The following is a 12,528-nucleotide window of genomic DNA, read 5'->3' on the forward strand; positions in this document are numbered from 1 at the left end:
TTCTACTAGCAAATTATTTTACCAAAAGAAAATCCCCAGAAGCAACATTTTAATAGGTTGTATTTAGTTCTGATAGGTATAATTTTATGCATTAAATATTGAGTTTTCTATTAATAGCAATTAAAAAATTGTCTTTTATCTAACCCATGGATAGACTACATTACATTTCTTAGGTTTTGCACAAGATAATTGAACAGTTTTTCAAGTGTTTTCCCATGTTCTGTATTTATTTCCCTCTTACAGAGTATATTGCTATGTATACTTATGAGAGTTCTGAACAAGGAGACCTAACTTTTCAACAAGGTGATATGATTCTTGTGACAAAAAAAGACGGCGACTGGTGGACAGGAACACTGGGTGATAAATCAGGAGTTTTCCCATCTAATTATGTGAGACTCAAAGATTCTGAGGTAGAGATGTATTGAAATGTAAAATTGAGCTGGGGGGGTATGTTTTATTTGCTGTTGTAGTGATCGTTGTAAGTCAGTGGTTCATAAGGGAATTAAAAACAAACAAACAAACAAAAACAACGTTTTGCAATTCTGCTGAATGTGAGATTGGAAGGGGAAAACAATAGTTGCATTTTACAACATAATGTCATGAGTAACTTAGTGGAACATATATTAAAATGAATCTTGCATATGTTAATAGTTAACTTAGCAGTTTTGTAGAAACAAATCAGAGTAACTATGACTACTGTGTCCCCCAGGTAAGTTTTTAATGACTGACTTTTATCTTACTGCCATTATTTTAAACAAAGATATAGAGAGTAATATTTCAATCTATTATCTGTTTTTCCGCATTATCATTTTCTTACAACTAGGGAGAACAAGTTTTGCAACAAAACAGCTGACTACTGTATTTATTTGAAAGTTCTTGACTGAATAATAGAGGTTCTGTTTCATCTGATTTTTATCCTGGAATGATCTGTTATAACGTGTCTGCATTACATTTTTTTTTCTTTCATTTTAGGCATTCTAAAGAAACGTGTTTTCTCATTTACATTCCTCATCTGTTTGAGAGGTTAATTCAGCTACTAGTAGGAATTAGCTTACAGTCATAGGGGAATACAATACTAAGCTTTTGATGAGAAGGAGTTCTTGTTTTTGTCTCTAACAGTAATAGGTGTTTTAAAAGTAAGTAAATAAGTAACAATTACTGTATTTTTTAGAAATCCAGGTGATAAGGCTTTCTCCAAAAATCTTGAATTCTGTGTGTGACACCACTCGATAAAAGAGTGTGTCTACAATGCAGAGCTTGAGCCGAAGAATAAAACCTGCAGTGAATTATGTAGCTGTCAAAAGCCTTTATTATAATAATTTTCTGGACAGTAGAGAAATTTAAATAATATCATTTGAGACAGAATTAAAAAAAAAAAGTAATTGATATTTAGTATTGCAGTCCTTGGAAGAAATAGTTCTGTAATATTGCTTTCAGAAATATTTTAGAAACTTCTCTCATCTGTATCTTGCATCATGTAACCATTTTCCTAGCACTACTAGTTTGAAAACTTATCAGCTTTATATTGGAGAAGTCCTGTCCCAGTTTTGATTAGCTGTTCTGTTGTGAGGTACACTTTTCTGTGCACATTAAGAATGTAGTTTCATAGAACAGAATAGTAGAATTGTTTAAATTGGAAAAGACCCTTCATATCATCAAGTCCAACCGCAAACCTGACACTGCCACGTCCACCACTAAACCATGTCCCTAAGAACCACATCTACATGTCTGAAGTACCTCCAGTGATGGTGACTCCACCACTTCCCTGGGCAGCCTGTTCTAGTGCCTGACAACCTTTTCCATGAAGAAATTTTTCCTCATATCCAGTCTACACTAATCTATCCAGGCACAACTTGAGGCCATTTCCTCTCATCCTAACACTTGCTGCTTGGCAGAAGAGACCAACACCCTCCATGCTACAACCTCCTTTCAGGTAGTTGCAGACAGTGATAAGGTTTCCCCTCAGCCTCCTTTTCTCCAGGCTGTTTGCCCCAGTTCCCTCAGCTGCTCCTCATCAGACTTGTGCTCCAGACCCCTCACCAGCTTCCTTGCCCCTCTCTGAACTCTCTCCAGCACCTCAATGTCTGTCTTGTAGTGAGGGGCCAAAAACTGAACACAGTATTCAAGGTGGGGCCTCATCAGTGCTCAGTACACGGGGATGATCACTTCTCTAGTCCTGCTGACCATACTATTCATGGTACAAAATGATCATATGTAACTCAAAGGGAGCACAAATATGGTCCTACCTGCCACACTTTTGCTACGCTGTCTTTCATCTACCCTGTTAATAAGCCATTTCAGGACACCAAGGAGAGCAGAAATCTAGTCTAGCAGAAGTAAATACATACTTCTAAGAAGCTACTCTAAATCAGCTCACCAAGGGTTAGAAAAGTGGTAGCACCAGAATTAGTATGGGAGGAATATAGTGAAGGAGGCAAGATTGCCTCAGCATGGGCTTAGATTAGCTTGAGCTGGTTTTGAACTGCATTCTTAGCTGGCTTTTGTGTTAAATGCTTAATTTTAGATTCAAAGCATACCTTATGCTTAGTATATCGTTTTAGATATGTCTATCCTCATTCCTACCTTTCCGTTGTGTCAAATCTAGTGACTGTGGAGCAGCAGATACAGCTAGATCAGGTCCCAGACTAGAAGAGAAGTACTCAATAGCTTAATTGGTAAAAGCATTGTAGCTGTAGCTCTATAGAACCCATCACAGCTGGCTAGCTTGTCTTTTTGGCAATTAGAGTAAATTTTGTACAGTAGTAAGTTGTGGTGTTGGGCAAGGCATAGGTTTACCCTGACAACAGAGCTCAATGAAAGTCCCGACATGAAATTCTAAACTGTATGTCCTCAAGTCCAGCAGTTTGATTCTTGGCTGAGTGGTACAACATCCCTTCGGTTGTGGCAGTGGAGGCGTTTGTAGGTTTGTATCAGGGAATTTACCTGGTTGAGAAAAGCGTGCTCCTTTTTGCTGTCCTGGATGCGGATTATCATTTGACCCTGCCAGTAATTCTTCACATAAATTAAAAAAATGGCTACTTGCCCCATGCAGGTATAGGAGCAAGTGTATGGATAATTGCCTAACCTGTGGAATATCTTGTGATCATGAAACTGTACCCTAAATATTTGTATATTACCTGTAAGTTCGTATTGTAGTTGATGAGAGGGAACTTGCCCTGTCAGCCTCCTAAAACCATGTGAGGTCTGTTTCATAGGCAGATAGTAATAGTTGCTCATTAGTTAATCTTAGCTACATTATTGTTAATGTTAAGTTTCCTTTGAACTTTTGTGAAGGAACTGGTTTTGTTTTCTCTTAAGATATTCGTAACAGAATTTAGTCTCAAAACATGGGAATTTGTATTTGGATGTACAGTGCTGCCTTTTGTGTGCCTTTAAGGACAGGATGGTTATCGTGCCTAATGAGATATAGGCACACATATTGGTAGTTGTTCTTTGTAGGGAACTCAGAAATAGACATTTAAAACTGAAAACTACTTTTTTTTATCAATAGATAGGTCAATTTGATGTTTCTCTGATCTCAACTTTCTGGGATTGAAAAAACTAAGTGCTCAAAAAAAAAAGTGCTCCAACTGCCCTTTTTGCTCGTGAAAATCACATCTTCAGATAAAATCTTGATGAGAGAGGGAGAAAAGAGCACAGTTCGTGGAGATCTTGATATCCGGGATACTTATTTTCATAAAGTGATTTATAAACCCCGCAGGACATATTTCTTGTTCCAAGTGGATAATTGCCATTACACGTACAGTGTGTTGCTATTCAGCTTGTTCACAGAGCCAATTTTTACAAAGGATTTCACAATAGCGGCTGGCTGTTGACTTTCAAATGTGCTGCTGTGCTTGGACAGCTGGCTTATTGTGGAAAACATTACTAAAAGAGTGAATTAATTTAATGCGTTCTGCACTATTGACATAGGCCCAAAGAAAAAATAAGGCAGTGCTGATCTTTCAACAACAGGCACAGAGTTTTAAGAAGTGGTTGAAAGCCTCAGAATATCAATGGTTTATGTATCAGAAGAAATTTTTTTTTTAATCTGTCCTTCTTTACCTAGTCTCAGTATACCCATTGATCTAGAGTTGCTAAATCAAACTATTTCCTATTCCTTAAAGTTTCAGCCTATTAACAGGGTGAAAGTCTTCGTTCTTCAAATAAACAGTGACACAGGTTCATGGTCCATTCTCAGAGTTTTCATTAGATTGAGGTAGATGGATACAGATCTGTAGCAGGTTTTTATTCTACTCTGGCTTTCTTGAGACTGGTGATAATTACCTCTGCATAAGGTATAGAGGTCATATTGTGGACTTTAAAACAAAAATTTAGATGCTTCTAGTTACGAAACCTTGCATAAATGTTCTGAAAATAACAACAGTCTGAATGTATTTAATCTGGATTCTAAGGATCTTACTGTACAACACAATTGGCAAGTCTACTGTTGTGTCTTAGTAAATTAACAAAGCAAGTTCTGCTCTCCCGTTTCAAGACACTTTATGACTTGTCACAGAATGTCCTCAAACGTTGTTTGTGTGTAAGGTGTACAAAAGGGTTACAGAAGGGGGCAAAGATACAGTGGCACACCCTGTTTTATCTGTTGCTATGCTTCTAATCTGGCAACATGAATGTTGACCAAGTGATATTTTGAAGGAATGTGTTCTCTGAAGGTCCAAGCACTTGTTCTTTATAGAGAGGGGAGAGAGTGTTTCTGTTTCAGAAATGATTTCCAAAGCAGAATTAATTCCTGATATTAACATATCAATGTAAGTTGTCACCTTTGGTTCCACACTTTTTAATCCTCCCTACTTTGGACTGTTCATGAACTTGCAGTCACTTTGTCTGGACCATCTTCTTCTTGTTCCCAGACTTGAGCTTCGTCTTTGTATCTGATCTCAGCGTGATGCTTTCCTGGTTCACTTTTTTTGTTAATATAGGTCATAGTGGTTGTAGAGAAAGGTGCAGAACTGCAGAGAAAGAAAGGAACATAGGGAAGAAGATTTCTTGGCCTTGTAGATAATAACTATAATCAGTCTTTTACAACGACAAGAAAGTAGGACTGAGGCAGCGGTATCCAAATATTTAGCTTAAAGCATTCACTTTCAACAGTCCTTCCCACAATTTTAAGTTGCAGAATGTAAAGGAGAAGCATGTTATACCAGGTGTGTGTAAGGTGCTGTAGTGCCAAATTAAAAAACAAAACAAATTCTTCCCATCCCCATTCTTATGTTCGGATACCAGTTAGAGCGGGTGAGGTGGGCAATGTCAACTCTGCTGGGTTTTCTGCTGTTATTAGATGGGGTTGGCTTGACTAATACAGCATTGTGGGGTGCTGCAGTTCAGTCTGAAAGATCAGGCTTCTTTAGTAGCTTTTCTGAAAGATGTTCAGAACGTGGATGTCTTAGAGCAGCTATGTCATCTTCAAGACAGATTGAAGATCTAGCTAATAATCTATTTTATAGAAGCATTCAAAACCAATACAAGTTTTTAAATGACCCTTTTCTCTCAGTTATTTAACTATTTGTTTAGTTACTCCTTAGTTTCTGCCAGAACCTCCAGGTTTTCAAAGCATCAAGTTAAATGGAGAATATTGAGAATGAAACATAGAGGAATTAGGATTCTGTGGAAACCTTCAGGTCATTTGATGTAGGCTTCAGGTTTGTAAGGAGGATCCTAAAGGAGAAGTTGAGGGGACTTGAGAGGAAGTGGTGTGACCCTTGCTTGAAGGCAAGAGGCTATTTATGGTCATTTAACATTTCTGACCAAAGTACAGTTTAGGTTTGTTACGTTGTTCTTATCCATATCAAACCTTTTTATTGCAGAAGACAAGACTGGCAACATACCGGAAGCAACAAAATAATTATTTAGTGGACAGGGGGAAGCTGTCGTAGACAGGGATGGTAAATTAAAGGGTTGGAAGATGACTGAGGAAGTGGGGCATGTAAGAAGCAGAGTTGAGACCACACACTGTTTTGAATATATATTAGTAGACTTGTGAGTGCATTAAAATAAATAAAGATAACTCTTCCCAAATTACCAATGGCCTCAAGGGAAAATAGGGGTTTTTTCCCCCCTAGGAAGACAACTTTGAATTTGTAAATTATGAAGGCTTTTTATGTTAAATTTCATCTTTCAGTATCGCTGTTTTCCTGTATGTGACTGAACTAATTTCACTGCTTGCTGGATTTCCTGTGTCTGTTCAAAGGCTTTTCTTGCAAATCTCTTGGCCTGGATGATGATGATGTTCATCCCTTATCTCAACCCATCTAGGTTCAGAGGAAATAGCTACAGATAGATATCGCCTTGCTAACCAGTATCGTATGCTCTCACTTGGACACAAAAATGGTGTTGGGACTTTTAATACTGCAACACACACCACCTACAAAGTTCAGATGACTCATCTGCAGTGACTACACTCATTATGCTAATCTGTCATATGAGAAATTTTAGAACCCTAATATGGACAGTATTGAAATAATTATATCCAGTTAGTTTTTAGGCATGTTTGCAATCCAACTTTTTGTAGAGTTGAAAACTACTACTGTTGTTTTAACTTGACAGAATTCACATTCTGTAGATGTGCATATTTACAATTCAAAAGTTATGTAATTTGGAATTACATTGGTGTTTGCTGTCTGTGAAAAGAAGAAAAGTTCAGGAAAGAAGTCTGCACATGTATATAGCTAGTCATCCACTTCCATACGCTGATTGGTATTTATTCCTATATATTAATTGTAATCTAAAATATTAAGCGTTTCTACAAGAATAGAATCTGTCTGTGAAAGTTTTTTACTTGCACCCTTTTCAGTGTGTTAAGCTGAAGCATTGTAAATAATTTTCATGTATTGGAGAAATAAATATGAATGCTAAACTTCATCTTACTTTCTGTTTCAAGGCTCCCGGAGCAGCTGGAAAAACAGGAAGCTTAGGGAAGAAACCTGGTGAGTCATATATTATGGCAGTACCTTATATCAGCTCTTAAGTACTTAAGTTCAGTAGCAGCAACATCTCCATGAAAATAAATTGGTCATTTTGTAGTAATTTGCACTGATGAAAACTGTTGTCTATAATAAAACAATGCATAATATGTCAATCATTCTATCTAGCATGTATCAATCACTAAATAGCATGGAGCTAGAAAATAAAAATATGCTTGCTCAAAAATGTACGTAAACTTCATGATAGCTTACTGAACAGAACAGTGAAAGCCTACAAAAAGCCCAAGTTTGCCATTGCATCTGAAAATGGAAGTGCGCATTCTTACCCTGTGGTTTTACAGCATTTTGCCCAGAATGCTACACAGTATGGTGTACACGGACTCCGCGAGCTCCTGTGCCTACTTCTCATTTTCAAGAGCACATACCTTGTATCCATCTGATGTATTAGTAGATTATGGCATGTCAAGCCTGGCCATGGTGCAGATTACTTTTTGCCTAGAGAGAAGTCCCCTGGCTCTTGAGGTGGATGGGGTTGTATTTCCAAACAACCATTTTATTTCCAAAGATCATTAGAAAAGTGTATTTTCTGCTACTATCAGGCATTTGTGAACTTCACAGAAGACACTTCTATTTTCCTTCAGTGTATTTATTTGTTTTTGTGACAGAGATGACTTTGCATTGAGCTGAACCAAACTGAATAGGGGATGCTCCATGCTTCTATTCTGTCCCTTTCTCTGAGGCTTGTTCAGTGCACAGTGAGGTGGTTCAGGGATCTGATTTACCAAATCTTGCCTTATTTCTATACACATACATATGCATGTGCATATTTTGTTTTGTGGGGAGGTTTTGCTTTGTCTCCTTAAACTGCTTCACTGTGTGTGTAAAAGAAGAGGGAGAGAGTAGATTGCAGCACCCCCCAATTTAATTTGTCTTATTTTACTTTGACACACGAGTAACGGGCTCCTCTTGTCAAATCTTACTGATCCATATATGGAGAGAAGGGCTTAGAAGTAAACTACTCATGCCTTTTCTAACTTTCATTTGCATGATTAAAAATAGTTGTGTTAATAGATACAAAGCTTGAGAGAGAGGCAGACAAGAATAGAGATCTGGAAGTGGTAGCTGATAGGAATAGTGTGAAGGTACTGGTAGGTCTGGCTGCTTTTTCCATGTGTGGGACAACAGCGGATGGTGAGACTTCAGCCTGCAGTACCAACCTTATAATCACCCCTCTCCTGTATTTGAACTTTCAGTGGACACTGGGGGGGTGTTGACGAAAGGTGTGTTCAGAATCTTTGGGAGTTTAAGAGCAGTTTGGGAACAATCTTGCCTGGTTTTCAGCAAGGAGATTCATCGACGTTTGTTCTATAAATGAGCTGCAAGTGCTCAGCCAATATATGTACTAATGAATGACGTGAAATATTCCTGTTTATTCTAAAAGCAGCAGGACGAGTTGGTAACTGTGTGTTGAAGGGCAAGGGAAAAGAAACTGCTCTCTACAAATTTAAGCAGCTATATGATAACAATTATATCTGTGAGAAGGCATTTATTTCTTTCTCTAAATGTACCTGTTTTAGTAGAGGCCACATTTTTTGGCCTGGACTATAATTGAATTGGATCTCTTCTCGGTAATTCAATACGTAAATCAAAATCAAAAAGTTTTTCCTGGAAGGAAAGCTATTACAGTTTTTCTAACATTTTTGCTGAGTTGTTTTCTCTAACTTCTTGCTTCTCTGTGACAAGCAAGAGCTGAATTTTAAACTTGTAATTCGTACCGTAACTTATTTAACACACAGTCCACAGTAAAAATTCTTTAGGCTGCTGGTTGGTAAAAGAGGATATCTGGTGCTTGGAGCCTTGTAAATCACCTTTTTGGAGAGAAAAATGAGAAATTTCTTGTTCTGAAAGAGATGCAAAGTGTAAGATTTTGGCACTCTTGGAATAGTATACTGAATATTGTAATTACCATGGTAGTGAGAGAGGTTTATGCTTGATTTAAAAAAAAAAAATCTACAAACCCACACTGTTAGTTTGTTTGCTTGTGTCCATTTTGCCTCCTGAGCGGCTCCAGGATGGAGGAATTAATGTAATTCTGTGGAAAAACCTGCAAATGAAGAGAGCTTGCAGACTTTCTAGCAGTATAACTGTGCTTCCTGCCAAATAGTTTCATTGCTTTGCCTTTGCATGGGACAGCCTGTGCTGCTGCTGGCTTTTGTCTTCGTGAACCTTGCTGCTCTCCTCTTGTCACTTAGCATATTTTACTTAGAAATTCTTTCTTCTGTCTTCTGCTTTCACACTTTTTGTGCTGAGTTCCAGATCCAGGTTTGAAGCATCTCTCTCACACTCAGCTACTGGCTTTTTTATCACCTGTTTGATTCTACCCTTTCCTGCCTGTGCATCTCTGTGTGCCTCTTCCCTCTCTGAGTTATCTTGAGAGAGGTTCTGCTGTCATTAATCCTGCATGTGTCATCATTTGCACTGATTTCAGATTGCTTGGCATCTCACTGCTTCTTCATCATCTTTATGTTGTTGATTTATATCTTGAATGTTTCTCTGACCATTTTTAATTTTCCTAATCATCCTTTTCTTCTAAATTTTAAGTAAACCATCTGATGGTTTTCCTGGCAGTCTTCACATCACTTTGTTGTTTCTTCCCTGCAACAAAACCTCCCTCTGTTTCAAGGGAGTTGGCTTTGTGGTTTCCTCTGCCTACCACTGCCTTTGCAATGATTGCTCCCTTTCTCTTCCTTACCAGCAGATCCCCCCTCCTTTCCCAGCCCGTGAGTGATGTGTTGTCACTGAGCGCCTTTGCTGTTTCTTTTGGCCAGAGGAACCATAGAATCATAGAATAGTTTGGGTTGGAAGGGACTTACAAAGCCCATCTAGTCCAACCCCCCTGCCATGAGGGACATTTTCAACTAGATCAGGTTGCTCAGAGCCCCATCCAGCCTGACCTGGAATGTCTCCAGGAATGGGGCATCCATCACTTCTTAGGGCAGCCTGTGCCACCCTCATTGTAAAATATTTCTTCCTCATGTTTGGCCTGAATCTCCCCTCCTTTAGTTTAAAACCCCTTGTCCTGTCATAACATACCCTTCTAAAAAGTCTGTCCCCATCCTTATAGGCCCTTTTTAAGAACTGAAAGGCCACGATAAGGTCTCTCTGGAGCCTTCTCTTCTCCATGCTGAACAACCCCAACTCTCTGTCTGTTCTCATAGGAGAGGTGGTCTAGTCATCTCATTATCTTGGTGGCCTCCTCTGGCCCCTCTCCAGCAGCTCCATGTCTTTCCTGTACTGAGGGCTCCAGAGCTGGACACAGGACTCCAGGTGGGGTCTCACCAGAGTGGAGAAGAGGGGCAGAATCACCTCCCTTGACCTGCTGGCCACGCTCCTTCAGATGCAGCCCAAGATACAACTGTCCTCTGGGCTATAAGTGCGCATTGCCAACTTATGTCCAGTCTTTCATCCACCAGTACCCCCAAATCCTTCTCTGCAGGGCTGCTCTCAGTCCATTCATCCCCCAGCCTGTATTGAAACTGGGTGTTGCCCCAGCCCAGTTGCAGGACCTTGCACTTGGCATTGTTGAACCTCATGAGATTTGCATGGGCCTGCTTCTTGAGCTTACCAGGTCCCTCTGGATGGCATCCTGTCCCTCAGGCATGTCAGCTGCACCACTCAGCTTGGTGTCATTGGTGAACTTGCTGAGGGTGCACTCAATCCCACTGTCTATATCATTGTTGAGATGTTAAACAGTACTGACTACTGGTCCCAGTACAGACCCCTGAGGGACGATATTTGGTGCTTGTTGACACAGCGGGGCAAGTAGAGCTGTGCCCAGCACTGTGTCACTCACTCAGTACAGCTGCCTCTGAGAAAGCTGGAGACCATTTATGTGTACTTGCTCCCTTCAGCCTCCTTCAGTCCCTTTGACTGTTGCTGTGTTGGCTGCTAGTTTACCCCACACTCCCTGTTGCATTGCTTTCTGATGCTTTGTCAAGGGACAAACTGATGGCAGGAGTGACCTTTTTCTGCTTAGTCTTCCACTGCGAAGTTTGTAGGATAGACTAGATTGAAAATAATGAGTGAAAATAACTGATACACATAACTTTTTAATCAAGATTTTCAAGTGAAGGTTGAAATCTCAAGCAGTATATCGATCTGTGATCTGGTAATTGCTGAGGTGTTAAATTAAGCTGGCTGTCCTTGCCCTGAAGCAGTTGAGACACATTTCTGTGACCTCGTGCTGCTGGCTCTGCTGTGGGCTTTTTCTAGGATGTGGTCTTAGACCACAACCGTAACTAGTCAAAGTTAGTGCCCACATCAGCTCTTTGATGGTCCCAGATTTTATTTGATGCATTGCCAAATAAAAACTTCATTTGTCTTAAACACAGGATCAGACTTTACTATTCCAGGAAAGATTTTTTCATAAAATAATAAAAAATAATTTAAAAAAATAATTCCCTATCCCTCTTCAAAAAACAATCCCTAGATCATTCTGTGTAAGAAGAATACTGAAGTAATGAATGACTGTGTACTGGTATACTAAAGTGGAGTTTTCAGCAGTAACAACACTACTTTTGTGCTGCTTTGGATGTCTGAGACCCTTTACGACTAAAAAAAAATTGCCCCTAGATTCCCCCTAACTCTTGACTAAAAAGAGACTATGTAAATGTAGCAGCCAGAAAAGTTTAGCTTACCAAAAGCTAAAAAATTCCCAAATCTACAGACTTTTGTTTACAAAAAGTTCCCAATAATAATAGTATTAAATATATTCTCCATCACTCTAAATGTGGTTTGATGACGTGTTAAACCTGACTTAAAATCTATAAGGAGGACATAAAAATACCTACAGCAGCTTAGAAACTCTGGTCAGTTCAAACTGATTCAAAAATGGGTTAGCCCTGCCAGACTTTGGGGTGACTAAGTTGTCATCTGTCTTTCCACAACTGTAAAATGGAGTGAAGTGCATTGTCTGCTTCGGCTTATTTAATGGAGGGAGCTCACGGTTACTCCGCATCAGATTCATGCCTTGTAGGTGATTGAATAAGGCACTGGTTTTGTATTAATGACCATGTAATAAGATTTCAAAAGAAATCCTGTTTGTTATGTTTTTAAATTTTTTTGTTTTGTTTTGTCTAGTCTAGTGGTGAGAATTTTTCTGCAGGCTTTCATTAGTTTGCACCTCTATTACTGTAATGACTTCATTATACTTCATTATATTGTCAGCGACATGTATCTCTTTTTAGGGAGCTTAGTCTAAACTGAGGCTATGAAAATGTATTTTTTGGAAAATAGTATTAACAACACTTTGTTTTAAGAGCTGTATAACTCTAATGATGGTCATTATTCTTCTTCTCTATTCCAAATATTTTTATATACTAGCCTTAGACCTGCTGCACATCTGTTTGATTCCTGTAGTACTGGGAACTTCTGATTTGTTTTATAATCAGCATGTTTTCATGGAACTCCATAAATAGATAAAAATTTTCTAGAAAGAAATTCAAAATGATTATGTTATGGCAGTAATAATAGCAGAGACTGTTGTATAGAATGTGTTCAGGTGTTTCCAAATTAACCTTTTTTT

The 12,528-nt window shown here is 38.8% G+C and overlaps 1 protein-coding gene across 9 annotated transcripts in view; it reads left to right on the forward strand.

Annotated features, from left to right (window-relative positions):
* The window catches only part of ITSN1 (intersectin 1), a 144,197-nt gene that overhangs the window by 94,020 nt on the left and 37,649 nt on the right, over positions 1–12,528 (forward strand). For all 9 annotated transcript variants that reach the window (XM_071810686.1, XM_071810678.1, XM_071810709.1 and 6 more), the window contains 2 exons: positions 244–410; positions 6,902–6,947. In XM_071810686.1, the coding sequence (XP_071666787.1) occupies positions 244–410; positions 6,902–6,947 (213 nt within the window). The remainder of the gene's footprint in view (positions 1–243; positions 411–6,901; positions 6,948–12,528) is intronic.

The sequence above is a fragment of the Patagioenas fasciata genome, chromosome 1 (assembly GCF_037038585.1).
Source record: "Patagioenas fasciata isolate bPatFas1 chromosome 1, bPatFas1.hap1, whole genome shotgun sequence".
NCBI classification, from domain to species: domain Eukaryota; kingdom Metazoa; phylum Chordata; class Aves; order Columbiformes; family Columbidae; genus Patagioenas; species Patagioenas fasciata.